Genomic DNA, 14,424 nt, shown 5'->3' with positions numbered 1-14,424 from the left:
GTGCAGTTGTGGCTGATACAAAAGTACGAGTCGGTGTTTCAGTCGGCTGATGTGACTTTGTTTTGTCAAGTTGGACAGAACATGTGCTGCTCACGAGAAAATAAAGATAAAAGCCAATAAAGGTGAGGAACCAGAACTTCATAATCAATAAATCTCAGATGAACCCAGCTATACCCAGCTTAACTCCAGTGTCATTCCCTGTCATTTTTAAAAAATAAAAACCCTCACCAGAGTCACTTCCTGTGATGTTATCTCCTCTGAAACAATGTTACGGGGCCCACTGCTGAGTTTGATGCTCGTGCTCCTCACTCAACCTCTGAACTTTTGATTCTTCGTTACTTATACTAAAAACTCTCTGTTGGGTGATTTAAATCTGAACTTGCAAGATGTTTTGAAATGCATGGACATTCTTCCCAAAGGCAGTTTGACATGCTCACAGTAAGTGATATCACAGACTGCCTCAGGCTTGTAGTAGCTGGAGGCCTGTTCTGTAGGAGGAGGGAGTGCAGATGATGCAACAGCCGAGTGAATTTCGGACAGCTGGCCCTTCTGTGGGACTAGAGTTTGAGAGACCTGCCCTGTTATTCTTACTGCTGGCTCTGTCCATGATGGTATTACTTTAGTTGCATCATGTGCAGATAGGAATAATTTGTCAGTATCAAGTAATGTAGACATGCCCAAGTAAGGACGTTCTGTCGTCTGACAAGACAAGTCCTGATCAAGACACGTGGAAAAGGATTGGGTTGTGGTTCAAAATAAAAAAAGCAGCAGTTTGTTGGACGGAGTATTGCATCTTCTGCAGAAATACAGCAAAATCTCTAAACGGGTGACATCAAACTGAATTCACCAGGACACATTGTACTACCTTTGACTGGACACAAAATTAATCTTAAAGTGTGCCCACATCTAAATTACATAATGTCTTCAGATATAATAAACTTCCACAAGCTCATTGTGTTCCATCTGAAAAGAACTGTGAAATTGTAATTATTGTCAAATGTTCTTTGTTGGACAGGGATTTACTTGTTAACCTTCATATTGATATAAATCACCCTGATTTTGTCTCCTTTTGTCTCCTCCTTAAACCACAAAACCAGATCAAATTCTGCTTTGATTTTAATCTACACTTAGCAGTGTAATGTACTGCTGAATCGTTGAACAGTCATTTCTTTTACATGTCTCTACAGACCGTGTTTATGTGGCTGATGTAGTGCAGTTTCACTTGTCCACGCATCTTTTCCTGCATCTAGGTCATGTCTTTACATGATTGACTTGTCTTTGCTGGGTAAAGCCTTCCAGTTAGAATACAGGATGCAGTGGCACTATATCAATGTAACCTGCAACTAGTAAGTCTGGGACAGCAGAAAAAATGACGTGTATGATAATATGTCTACTGCAGTAAACACAGCCATATTATTGATCCTGTGTCCAGGTTGGTCAGATAAAAAGCTCATTGTGTTTTTAATGGCTTGTTAAAATGATACACACGTTGGAATGTTCACTGGCTAATGGGCAAACTGCAGTTTGGTTTATTTACCATAAAATCTGTGCTGTCAGCATGTCTTCTGCTGCCCATCTCGACATCGTCCCCGCCGTGGCAGCCGTACATGAAATCTCACAAACACCCTCACAACTAATTATCTCTCTGTGATTGCCTGCACCCCGGCTGTTGTTTTTACATGGTCAATTTGTAACTCACTTGTGAGTCATCGCAATGTAGGTGTTGGAGTAATAATTCTGCCTAAGCAAATCGGTTCTTCTCTTTGTAGCAGAGTCAAAAAACAAGATGCAGATTGCTGTGTGAAATTGAAAGGGGATGGAAAAGAGTCAAATTTGGTTTGAAGAGCGAGTCAGGAGAGACGCTGCGTTGTGTCAAGCCGATTAACGTTCACCAAAAATGAAAGTTTCCTCAAAGAGATTAAGGCGCATCAGTGATCTACAATTCAGAACGTCCATCTCAGGTCCTGAACCAATTTCAAGTCATAAGAAATCAGAATCTGAGGGGAAAAATATTTTTCAATGATTACCTGAGAACTTAAATTCATCCATCTTACAGAATATATGGACATTTTCTGTTCAGTTCCTTCAACATTTCTAGTTAAAAGGTATGAAAACAAAAAGAAATTAGATAAAGGAAATGGTAAAGGAATTGGACAGACCACTTGAAACAGTGGACTATTTAAAGGTACATATAAAATACTGTATTGAGGTGTTTTATCTGTTAAGCTTCACAAATGTTTAGCATATTTTCAACCGAGTGCCGTTTCGTCATGACTAAAATTACACACACTCACAGGTCCTCCCTCGGCCCTGCAATTTACATCTTAGATAACATATGATTAATGTATGTTTTCATAACTAAGTTGTACAAATTTGCTCTCCTTGGGTAACACTCAGCTTAATGAAACTAGTGATTTTCCTCGTCAGACTAAAGACAAACGGACGGCCTCCTAAACTGGCTTTAATGAACCACATGAGAGGACTACACATTGTTTTTTTTTTTACCTTATTATTTTTTCTACAGCTTTACTTGCAGTTGTATTAGCCAAGGACGTTGAATGTTAATGATCTCTTCATAATGATTTCTCAATGCCCCAAAGCTGCTGCAGAATGTATGAGAAAAGAAAAAGGAGGAAAGAGAGAGAAAAGGGTGTGAAGATGTGGAGGTTGGAAAATTAACTTGTTAAAAAATGTAAGGTCTCTAAATGTTATTGACCAATTGTGCAGTTAATCAAGAAGCATTTGTCCAACGGTTTTCGTGATTTAATTCACACGTAGGGCATTGCCATCATGAGAGCCTGTAGTCACCTAAATACTGCTGAAAGAAGTTTACAATAAATATTTCAGATGTCAGTGATGATCAAGATGATCACCCATTTGTAAGAAAGGCTTGACCCTGGCCTACCTCTAATTTATTAGTCACTATTCACGAGTAACAACGTCACATAATTCTGGGACTCAGAAAAATGGTCTGGGAATCATTTATTGAAATGACATTAAAAATAATCTGAACTGATATATAATCAGGCGATAATGTAATTCAAAGCAATAAATTGGCGATAAAGGAGGCCATGGTTCCTCACTGATAGTGAAATGTCCTTCATAAGTGAGTCAGCAGTAAGAGGCGCATAGATGAAGTTTGGGTAGAAATTTATTTTCATGGGCATCAGTCGGCCAATCGCATCCAAGGACTGATTTAGGTAATACAGTTTTGTAAAGAATAGAAATAAATTATATTAGTCCCTTATTCATCCAGCAATGGGGAAATTCACAGTGTCAGTCTCTGCAAACCCCACAGGCTGCCACAGGAGGCACCATTAAGTATGTGGTTGCAACTCCCAGGCTGCTACACAGGAGGCAGTTCCTCTGGGCTCAAACCCAGGACCGTCTACATGTAAGGCAGGCATTATAACCGCTACACTATGGAACCACCTAAAACCACCAACAATGTGCACAGATTGTTCTTTGAGTCAGATTTGTTGTAATGGAATTTGCTGTTCAATATCATTTATAAAATCCAAGACACCAGCCCCGATCTGTTCTAGTTAAACAGTGATAGATGTATCTCGATTCCGCTGCGTGAGTCTGCCACGTTCTTTTAATGCTTTTCAGACTTTGGTTTGCCCATTACCAGCTCAAATGAAATATCAGGAAAGAATTGAATTTTGCTCACAACAATAAATCAAAAGTATTTAATAATCCCTTCGGTTGGCGCTACTGTACTTTCTCCCAGTTTCCTTTTAAAGTAAACGTTAGGCAGTGCAACTGCTTCCACGTTAATGTGGCAAGAAGTAAGAGAAAGTTGCCCCCTAACTCACATTCACGTTTAAAAACAGTGCAAATGAAAGTTGGAACAATTGGGGCTTATCACATGCAAGTTGTTTCCTTCGGTTTTAGAGCGGTCTTTGTGACCAAATGACGATGTCTGCTGTCTGCGAAGTAGCGCCAACAAATAATAGGATGAGTCACTGTGGAAGCTTTGCCCAGAAAGTAACTCAACATCAGTTAGGGTTTCCATTAATATTATATATCTAGTCTGCCACAGACCTAAAGGAGCAGCTTCACCACAGCGCAAGGGTAAATAACGAAATAGAGTTGTTAAAAGTTTTTTACTTTAAGGTGATTTGTTTAAATTAGGTTTGCATATGTATTATGTATTAGCATGGGAAATATTCAATTACAGTCCAGGTGCATCGCAAACTATGTGCTTTGTTTTCATAAAGAATTAGTGTTGATGGTAAGGCTTAGAAATGTGAGCAAAAAAACATGTCTCACTTTGGATCTGGGAGAACTTGTTTTTAATGTTTTGTTAGCTATCATATTATATTAGTCATAACTTTGGAAGTAAAACTGCAGGTCAAAGATCTGATTTATTATATTTAAGGCTAAGGTAAGGAATCTTCCTTGGTGGCAGAACATTTTCCAGGTAACACCACACTGACCCTGAACTCTGGACAAATCAGCATTTAAAATCACTGATTCTTTTCTTTTCTCTGGACAGTGCGTCCAGAGAAAAGACAGCAAACAAGATATGACAGTTATTGCAATAAGAGCAAAGCAATTTGACTTTTTGAGATGTTTTACTTCTATTAAGGCCCCTTTAAGCTCAAAGAAGAACATGGGATTTTTCCAGTCATTTTGGTTTAAAAGGTAAGTGTAGGCTAATCCAACTGCCCACCTGTTTGGTCTGGCAATGAACCACTTGATAAACATAACCAGAGTGCTGCCCATTATAGGATTTTTTTTAAAAACTTTTTATTAATAAATACTTTGTAGTTGCTTTCTAAACGTTTTGTTGTATGCTCCACCTTTGGGTTTTGTTTCATGGATTTAGAGGATTTGCTGACCTTTCTCTGGCAAAGCCGACAAGTAAATTACACTCCACCTTCATATCCCTCCTCTTCATTGTTGTGCAACCTTTACTTTTCTCACAAATGATAATCCTGAAGTCGCACGAACCTCGAGTTTTTTTTTTTTAATCTGCCAGATGCAATGACTTGTGTATGTATTTAAAATAAAAACTATTGCTGGCAACCATGACTCTGCATCACGCCTGCACTCAGGCAGTGACACTAAGGTTCATGTGTGTTTAGTTACACTGAGAAGCAGAAAAAACGTGCATGTGGTAAATGCCAAATTTTCATGCCCTTTAAAAACCACAACCAATGAACATGATTCGCTCATGACTGTATCCCTCAATTTAACACAACCCCCTGCATTTAGTTTGCAGCATGGTGCAGTGACAACAACCCCATCCTTGATGTTGAGAAGGAAGAGGAGATTCTTGTTAACCTTTAGAAGGGCCATTTCCATTCCATTATAGCCATCTCATCACCAGAAAATGCAACAGAAGAGTAAGCGGCACCAATCATATGCACATTGTATATGTTTATTAGTTGAGCTGTAACAAATGAAACAGCCACATTTGGTTAAATGATATATATTACTCAGCCATTAAAGAAAAAATGAGAATTGTAGCACACGTATTGCAGATTTTGCAGCTGATCATTTTGTGTTGGAGAACAAGGTTGTAAACTCATTTACAAGCAGAAGCTTGTAATAATGTGTTGTTAGCTTGGAAATACTTCCAATAAGCAAAGACTGTGTCAACTCACCATTTGTAATGCAACGATAAGGTTAACGGTGCAAAGTCGTTCTTTGCCATTTATACTCAAGAATTATCACCTTGTCCCTGCATACATTAGCAGTTAAAAGCCCCTGTTTTCTCTCGTTACCCACTGCAGTTATTAGGACAAAATTTGCATTTGGACTTTATTTTATTCAAGGAAAAAAAGACTGGTTATAAATGTTTTTATTTATTAAAGTCACTGCAAAACCAATGGCATATACTTGTATAAAAATTTGCTCTTATTTACAATATCTACTATAAAAATTTGCTCTTATTTACAATATACAATTGACAGCAGTCGACAGCATATGCTTTCAATTAAATGAAATCAGAATTGTCAAAATTCATTACCATCAAGTCACACTTGCCAGGAACTCAGAAATTGGAACCAGCCCAAGAAATTGCAATATGTGCTTTTGAAGGAAATCAAAAAAAATGCCTCACAGCTATTTGTTGTATTCTATGGACCCTGCTATTGTGTGTGCTTCTGTGTTGTTGTGTTGTGTCAATGCTCGGGACTGTACACATCATCCCTATGCTTTCTTCTAATGCAATTTCAAACAGCCGTAGAGGTGGCATTGGCTCAAAGATGAACACAAGCGTTTATTTTGAACCTGTCCAACACACGCAGACCACCTGTGCTGTCTTTCAGTCCCTGTTCTCCCTGAGCAATTCGTTAACAAAACAGAAAGATTGGAGACCAAACAAGGCAGTTGGATATTTCCAGACTCGTAGGAATTCATCCAAGAGAGCTTTGAAAACCTGTCATATAATGAAACTGGCACAGAGACTAAGAGGAGGAGCGTGACTTGGAAACATGAAGATAACAGAATAATAGATGATGGAGAGTGCGAGAGAGAGAGAGAGAGAGAGAGAGAGAGGTGAGATTGCCATAGATGGAGAAACAATTCAGCATTGTTCAGTTGAAGCTTACGAAATGTCTGTGCAAGAATTCAGTCACCAGTTGCACAAAGAGTAAATGACTGGAAACGGTGTAAAGCACGTAAGATTTTTTTTTTTTTACCTGTGTGTGGTTGGAGGAGAAAAGAAGGTATCAGATTGATATTGTTATTGGCAGTATCGGTATCAGAATTTAAAAAGTTGTATTGAGCCATCCCTAGTGTATATATTAGTATACTGTAGAGAATGACAGCATGGACTTTATTATAAGGATATTAAATGTATTTTTAAGGTCCACACAAAATTACTTGTTGGCTCGCATTCGGCCTGCAGGCCTCGAGATTGATCACCTGATTACTGCTGGGATTGGCTGCAGCTCTCAGACCACAAATCTGAAAAGGATTAAAGGATAAGATATGAATGCATTAATACATACATTCAAGCATATAGGAAATATTTCTTCACCAAATGTTGCATTTTGTTTACAACAACTTGCCAAATTGAAAAAAAAAATGGCTGGTGATATTGGGTATTAGCATAATCTTTGCATCCTTCATACTTAAATAGCAAAATGGAAAAATGTACAGATTATGGCTGTTATAAAACGTTTGTTCACTGATTTTGTTTTTATGAAACAAGAAGCTCTACATTCAGGAAATGTAAATCCTAGACACCAGAGAACGAATACAATTATGAAGTGACAGAAGGGGGCTATGTCCCACCAACGCTCCAGCCTTTCTGTCAAAATTCAGTAAACATCCAGGCCATCTCACTACTGGCTGTCTGGCTGCAGTGAATTCATTTGAGTTATTTAAAAGTTTCTGTCTGCGGTGCTAAAAATGACAAAGCCCTCTGCATGGAGTCAGACAGTCTTCCTTTGAATGAAGCACCGATGAGACTGCAAAAGAATTACAAGAATTTCTGCAGCACACACATCAGAAGTATCTGATACGTGTTATGGTTTAGTTTGAAGCAGTGGTTGCCACGTCTTCTCTGCAGCCCTCTCTTTTGTAGGTAGGGCTGGTTTAATTTAACTTTTGATTTGAAACTCTAATATGTGCCAGAAAGGACATTGAATGTTTAACATTGAATATAGTATATGGTAAATGCCTGTTTTCCTAGTGATGGTAAACACAAACTAAATGTGCTTTAAAATCACAAAACATAAAGCTTCAAATTTCTCACTCTGTTCCCTAACATGCTGAAAAAGTGGCTGTAACAAATGGTTTTCTTGGTTTATAGTTTTCTATTTTTCTGTTGTTATCATTAATTAAGAATAATAACAATACGTGCAGAAATGCTTCTCTATTATTGTATGGAAAACTCTATTAAAAAGTTTAGAGTGTGCGTATAAGTGCATCTCGGCCAGGTGGCTAAACTAATAGTATATGAGATTTATATTTATTTTACTTTATATGCAAAACTATCTTTATTCTTACTGCTCCAATTCTCCTGCCTGTGGGCACAGACACATTTCACGAAAAAATGCAAAACAGTAATATTTTGGAGAAGAAATAAATTCCGCCTGTCCTCCAGGGAACACGAATGTGGCGATGGCTGTAAAGTGTTAAAATAAGCAACATTAATGACGGTGCACTACTAGGAGACAGAGGTCTCCCAGCAGCAGCAGCAGCAGCTGACCTCAGGTGCAGCATGATGAATGGTAATAACACTTAAAATACAACGGTTAGAAAAGCCAAGACTTCTTGATTAATTGCCACTTTCTTACAGGGGGCAGGAAGCAGTGTCTGAACAACGTAATTGCAGTATTTTTAATGGGGTTTGTAGGTGTGTTAAAGAAATGTAACAGCAGCTGCAGTACCTGGTTTTACGTCACTCACTTCCTGTGTCCGAGCCGGTTATTGCCAACTCAGTGTCTCTTTCAACCACATTTTTAATTGAGTGTTGACTAAAAATTCAAAACTAAACAGTAGATATACGTTCATGGTTTTATGTTAATTTGTGAAAATATTGAATTATTTCACCAGGCAGTAGAGGGGGTCCTCGACTTACGTCCGACTTCTGTTTGAAACGCAATACCGTAGGTCGAGGACGCCGTCAACTGAGGTTTCCTTGTAGTCGCCTTAACAAATGGGAAAGATGCATCAATTTGTTATTTGAAATTAGGTACCAGTGGAGCTTCAGTGATTGGCAGAAAAAGAAGTCAAAGTAAAAAAAAATTCAAGTAATCAGTACAACAGCATTAAAAGGTTTTCTTCCATATGTTGCCTTCAAAAGTCCAAATAACATTTTCTTTTTGTGTAAACCCTTGTGTTTTCTGCAGGTAATTCCCAACTGGGAGCGTCCATCGTTGATGCCTTAGACACTCTGTACATCATGGGTCTGCAGGAGGAGTTTAAGGATGGACAGGAGTGGATCGATCAGAACCTGGACTTCAGTGTGGTGTGTACCTGCCTTTTTTTATATACACATTTGTTTGGAAGAACTGTCTTAACTCGGACATCGATGAACACAGCAATCAGCTGTTCTATCAACTCCCAGTGAGATGCTTGTGTCCCAAATCGCTTTTTTTTTTTTTTTTTTTTTTACTGTGGTTACATGACAGTTTCATCCTCCGGGACGACTGTACCTCTGCTCATGTAGCTGCTCCAGCATTACATATGAAGAACTCCACCGCACAGTCACTTTGAAGGGGTTTTTTTTCCTTTCTTTTTTGGTTTAATGTGTCCTCGCATAATGTTTCCTTCTCCACGGAGTAACATTATCGCCCATTTTGTAAAGTGATTACGACGTGTCAAAAGTGTTCCTGTCAATGCCCTAGTCATAACACAGTCGGGAGATTTTTTTTCAGTGAAGCTCTTGCTCTCTTTGAGGGCTCAAATAAACACTGTTATTTAAATAACTCCTAATGGCAGTCATTGTGAACTCAGGTAGGAGTTTATTCCATCAGAGTGAAGTGAGAACAACTGAGTCAGCTGCACTGGAGATGAGTAATCATTTTCTTTTAATTCTGGTCAACAGTCTAATCCTTAAAGCGGCCTTTTACATTGACAGCTCAACTTTCTAACGGAGCCCTGAATAACCTCATTTAACTCGAGCAACGATTACTTTCACCATCCTTATTCATCTGAGGCAATTCAGTTACTGTATAGCCACAGCCAGCACCATTGATTGATTGACATGCTACAGTGTTTCATTGATTTTCTTTTTACTTCAATGAATGAGTATACCTCGCAAAATTTCATTTTTTCATAGTTAAGTGCTAATTTCGTTTTTTTTACCTTTAAGTATTTTTTTTATATCTGTAATGCTTTGTCAAACCTAACGGTCCAGTAAAATGCTTAGGTTGTAATTATAGAATATTGCAGTGTCATTTCAGAGCTGCATTTCCTTTGGTCTGTCAGGTTTTATAATCATCTCTTCCTTTCACTTCCACTCTCTTACATCTCACTTGTCCATCACGTCAGCTCATTTATTTCCAGGCTTCTTTTCTTTTACTAGCTTCCTTTGCCTTTCTTTTTTTTTTTTACCTGTTTTTTTATATATATAACTGTTCTCACCGGGTACTCCTTATGACCCCATCTTCACCTTTCTATCCATTTCCGACTTTACTGCGCCTCCTTTCCACTGTTTCCTTTTATAACCTCTTTGTAGCTGGAATTGACCACTTTATTGTCCTCAATCTCTTCCTTTTTCATTACATTTAACAATCATGATTTGTTATCAGTCCATTTATCATCCGCCGTGTCCGTCCTTTTTCACCCGGCTCACATCCACCCCGATGTAATAGTTCATTTTACTGTCATCCCCTCGATAAAATTGTCCTCTAGCTCCAATTTTCTTCATTCCTTCACGACCGTCTGTCAATCCATCTACAATCCTTAAAACCTAGATCCTTTTTTGTCCTCACACTCACTGTTGTTCGAGAACATCGCTTTATGTCGTTAATCTTTTCCCTCCCACTCATACGCCCTCACTATTTTATAGCATCTCTCCACCTGTCTCTCCTTTTTCAACTTCTTCATGTTGTATTTTAGTTTACTTTAACATACACACATACTGTATACATGTATGAATGTGTCCCTGTCTTTCTTTTCTAATGCTCTAGCTGCATAAATGAATGATTGAGCCAGTAACAGGGCATCTAGCAGGGACGCAGGGAGGTATCCAGCTGGCTGACACCTCAAGGGCTAATTAACCTCAAGATCACTGTGGGTGAGCAGCAGAATGGAGAATAAAGGGGATGACCTGGAGTTGAGAAAAGGCAATTTAGAAAAAGAGGAATGACTTAGAAGGATTGGGGGAAGAAAGGAGGGGAAAATAGAGGAGTAGGAGTGGGGGAAGCTTGGAAGGAATACAAAGATAGGAATGAAGAAAATACATTAAGGAAATCAGTTTGGTTAAAAAGACTGAGGAAGAAATGGAGAAAAAACTACTATGTGATTTATTGAATCATCTTATAGTTATGGTTATGGTCATTTTAATTTATGTCATCTTATAGACATAAAATTAATGTCCATAATATTTAAATTAGTTTCAACCTGATAGTTTTTGCCATTATCACCAGCATGTATTTTAAAAAATATAATTTTTTTAAGAAATTGGTAACACGATATATTATGTATGGGCTATAGTGTGTCTACAAAACCCAAAATAAACACGTTTTACATATGATTTCTGTTAACGTTGATGACTTGTACAAGAGCAATAATACTAATACAAATAAAGAGGGTCAGATGCCCAGCTTGTGTCAGACCAGTGTAATAAAGTGCAGGGCAGTAAGTAAGTCTGCAGCTGACAGGCTGACTGACACTATTACCAAATGGATTGTAAGGAACAGTTGACTGATAAGTTGAAGACAGATTTCTGACTCATTTTACAAGTCATTATCAAGATGCACTGTAATAACTACCAAATCGAGCAAGCTAAATTTTGATAATGATTTTGCGTATTCTTCTGGACATTTTTCCTTTTGAATAATTTGGATTAGTCGCAAATAAAAACAGGTGTGAAACCTACTGTGATTGGTCATGTTGAGTTATCTATCATGATCAGGTACCTTTTTAATGATCAGTATAAAGCAGATCAAATCTGATTAATCCACACTTGTGATTAATATAACTGAAACTTTTGACTACTATTTTTTATGACCCAAACCTAATTTGTACATAGTGGCTAAGGTCATTTTGGATTTTTGAGTCTGAAAGGATAATCACAGACGCAGTGACAGAAAAAGAGTATTGCTATCCATTATAATAAAGTTCATGTAGAAATTACATCAAGCATTCGACCAATACCGTATGCATGGATTATACCAGGATTGGGCCATAGAGAATTGGTTTATTAGCATAAACTGACAGCAGATGTGTCTGCGGAGGCTGCCTTTAATATGAATCTAAGGCACTGAGGTAAAATGAGATTGTAGTGGATAAAGGAAGATTAAATTAGAGCAAAAAATCCACAGCTCTTGGTACAGTAATGCAAGAAGAGAGGTGGAATTTTATTATTTTTATCCTATCTGCAAAGAAGCAAACAACAGATTTAGGCTTCACCTTTTGACCCAATCCAATCAAGTCCCATACTTAATGCACTATTCGATCCCATAGTAGTTGAAGTCAAACATTGGTTCACCCTGACTTTTTTATTTGGGATTCGCTGAGCATTTGGTATCTGTTGTGTTCACGTTCAGAAGTGGATCGAGTGTGTGTTTTGCGCGATTGCTACACTGACATACACGTTGTCATGTGATCATTAGCGTAGTAGTGTGAACAGCATAATAAGTCTCAGCTCAGTCCTGACACTAGTTTAGAGTTTAGTATCACTCACCCTAGGTAATTTCCCATCGAGGACAGTTCACGATAGATGCGTGACCTGCAGATGCTTGGCAGCCTAATCTGTTGCAAAAGTGCTATTAAGCTTGGCCCCTGTGAAAATCAAAAGATTTGTTCAACCTGAAGGTTGCAGCCATTTCAGGGCTCTGAGACTGCAATAAAGCCCTGATCTGGATTTCCATTTAGGAGATTAAAGACATCACTCTTACTCAGGGTGAATCATTCTGCTGTGCATGTATGTGTGACTGCGGCGTTTCTATAACATCACATTAAGTTCAACAGCAGTGAGTGTTTGCCAAGACCTTTATAGACACTTTAAAGACAGTTTGACCCACACTGGAGGATCTTTTTTCTCTTTCTTTTTAATGGGAAGTCAAGGTTTTTAAAAGACAGTGCATTGTTCACTTCAGAACTAATAATGGTTGAGAAGAGGAAGAGATAAGATTTTAGGATATAAAAACATATCAACATTCCTCTCTCAGTTATCCCTTCCTTTCAAACCATAACATTAACTCGTGTGTGTGCTCATTTCACTGTGTGTATAACACCTATTAAATCAACCGCCCACCTGCCAGCGCAACCATCTCCATCACTAATAGCTGATTGAACGGTTGCCATGTCAAGTCGGGCCGAGCCGTGAGTCATTGTTTGAGTCTCCAGTGTTCTAATGGAGCCCCCACACTGCAGCTTCCTGCCCGCTAATGATAAATATGACGGCGTGAGGCCTGCATCCACCACCAGACACAGAGATGCACTGAAATTAATGGAGTCCCTTAACTGACACATTAATAACCCTCGTTAAATGTGACCCACAATGATGTGTCAGAGATTGGGGTGACCTGTCCAGACCCTGAGTTCCGTCTGTCTTTGATTAACTAAATGACTGCATTTTCCACTCTGAGCTCTTCAGTGGTCTAAGCAAAATCATATTTATTTTATTACATAGTTTTAAGCCCATTTCTAGATGATTCCTCAAGGTCTGCTGTTGCTGTTCCACACCGAGTTCTTCTCTCTCTCTCTTTTATATATATACATTTCTAGAAGTGCAGCAGACATGTGGCTGAGAATTCGTCTTAGGCAGAACGTAAATGTGAGCGTGGAGGCTGAAGGAGCCGTTAGGGAAGAGAACAGTTCTGCACCTCGATCCTCTTACAGTCAGCAATCGGCACCCTCTTAACTGCACGCATGGGATCTGGGCCCTGTGGAAGTATTTTTAAGCCACGTTGGTACATTGTCACACATTCTGATAATGTGCAAACCATTTAAATGGGGGGCCAGTTGAAGGCGCTGCTAAGCTTTTGACATCCCTGCTGACACAAGAGTAGAAAAGGTAGAAAAACTGTGGATTTTTAGTTTTCACCTTTCAGCTACGTACAAATGACAAGCAGGACTAAAAAAAGGTCGTTTGGTTAAAGGTCCAAGCCTAAAAACCTTATATTTTTATTTATGTCTCTTGATAATTTGTCAGAGAAAAAAAAAAGTTAAACTATATTTGTTTAGGAAATAGGATGCCTGGGCCCACTGTTGCCTACCTCGACAAGTTTGCAGTCTCTAACAAATGATTTATGAGAGTTTGTTTAACGTAGTGTAGTGAAATCAACGGTTGCATTTTTAAGCAAAGAAAACAATCAATACATAGCTGCATTAATTACCATCATATTTACATTTAAAGTGTTGTTTATTTGCTTGCTCTGCCTCTCTTTTAAAGAGTCACTGTAAAAGACTGACATTTTTTCAACTTTATCAAATTTTTTAAACCAATAACACACATGGCAATACTGGCCATTTAACAACTTTAATATGTGTTTTTCAAAACAATGTAACCTAAGTAGCTATGCTTGATACAACAATAAAAAGTGTGTAAAACTGCACATTAACTCATCTTTTATAACACCAGCATCCATGAAACAGCTGACAATAGCTGTAAATACTTTACTTTTATTTAGATTTCCTGTTCAGTGATATACTTTTTTTTGGTGCAAGTTCAGTATAAATACTTCACCTCAGCCACTGGAGGGCAGCTACATTTTGTGTTTCCCAAGTGTGGATCCAAAGCCTTTATAAATGGGAACAAAGTTGTCAGGAAGGGCATCCAGCTTAAAG

At 38.3% G+C, this 14,424-nt stretch overlaps 2 protein-coding genes across 5 annotated transcripts in view; one reads left to right on the top strand and one right to left on the bottom strand.

The window, feature by feature from the left end:
* The window catches only part of phf11 (PHD finger protein 11), a 959,893-nt gene that overhangs the window by 873,389 nt on the left and 72,080 nt on the right, over positions 1 to 14,424 (bottom strand). The window lies entirely within an intron of this gene.
* The window catches only part of man1a2 (mannosidase, alpha, class 1A, member 2), an 85,312-nt gene that overhangs the window by 34,939 nt on the left and 35,949 nt on the right, over positions 1 to 14,424 (top strand). The window contains exon 5 of the mRNA XM_008328148.3: positions 8,814 to 8,932. Coding sequence (XP_008326370.1) covers positions 8,814 to 8,932 — 119 coding nt within the window. The remainder of the gene's footprint in view (positions 1 to 8,813; positions 8,933 to 14,424) is intronic.

Source organism: Cynoglossus semilaevis, chromosome 16 (genome assembly GCF_000523025.1).
Source record: "Cynoglossus semilaevis isolate Cse_v1.0 chromosome 16, Cse_v1.0, whole genome shotgun sequence".
Lineage (NCBI taxonomy): Eukaryota > Metazoa > Chordata > Actinopteri > Pleuronectiformes > Cynoglossidae > Cynoglossus > Cynoglossus semilaevis.
Note: the sequence above shows the minus strand (reverse complement) of the source record. Positions and strands in the feature narration are given on the sequence as shown.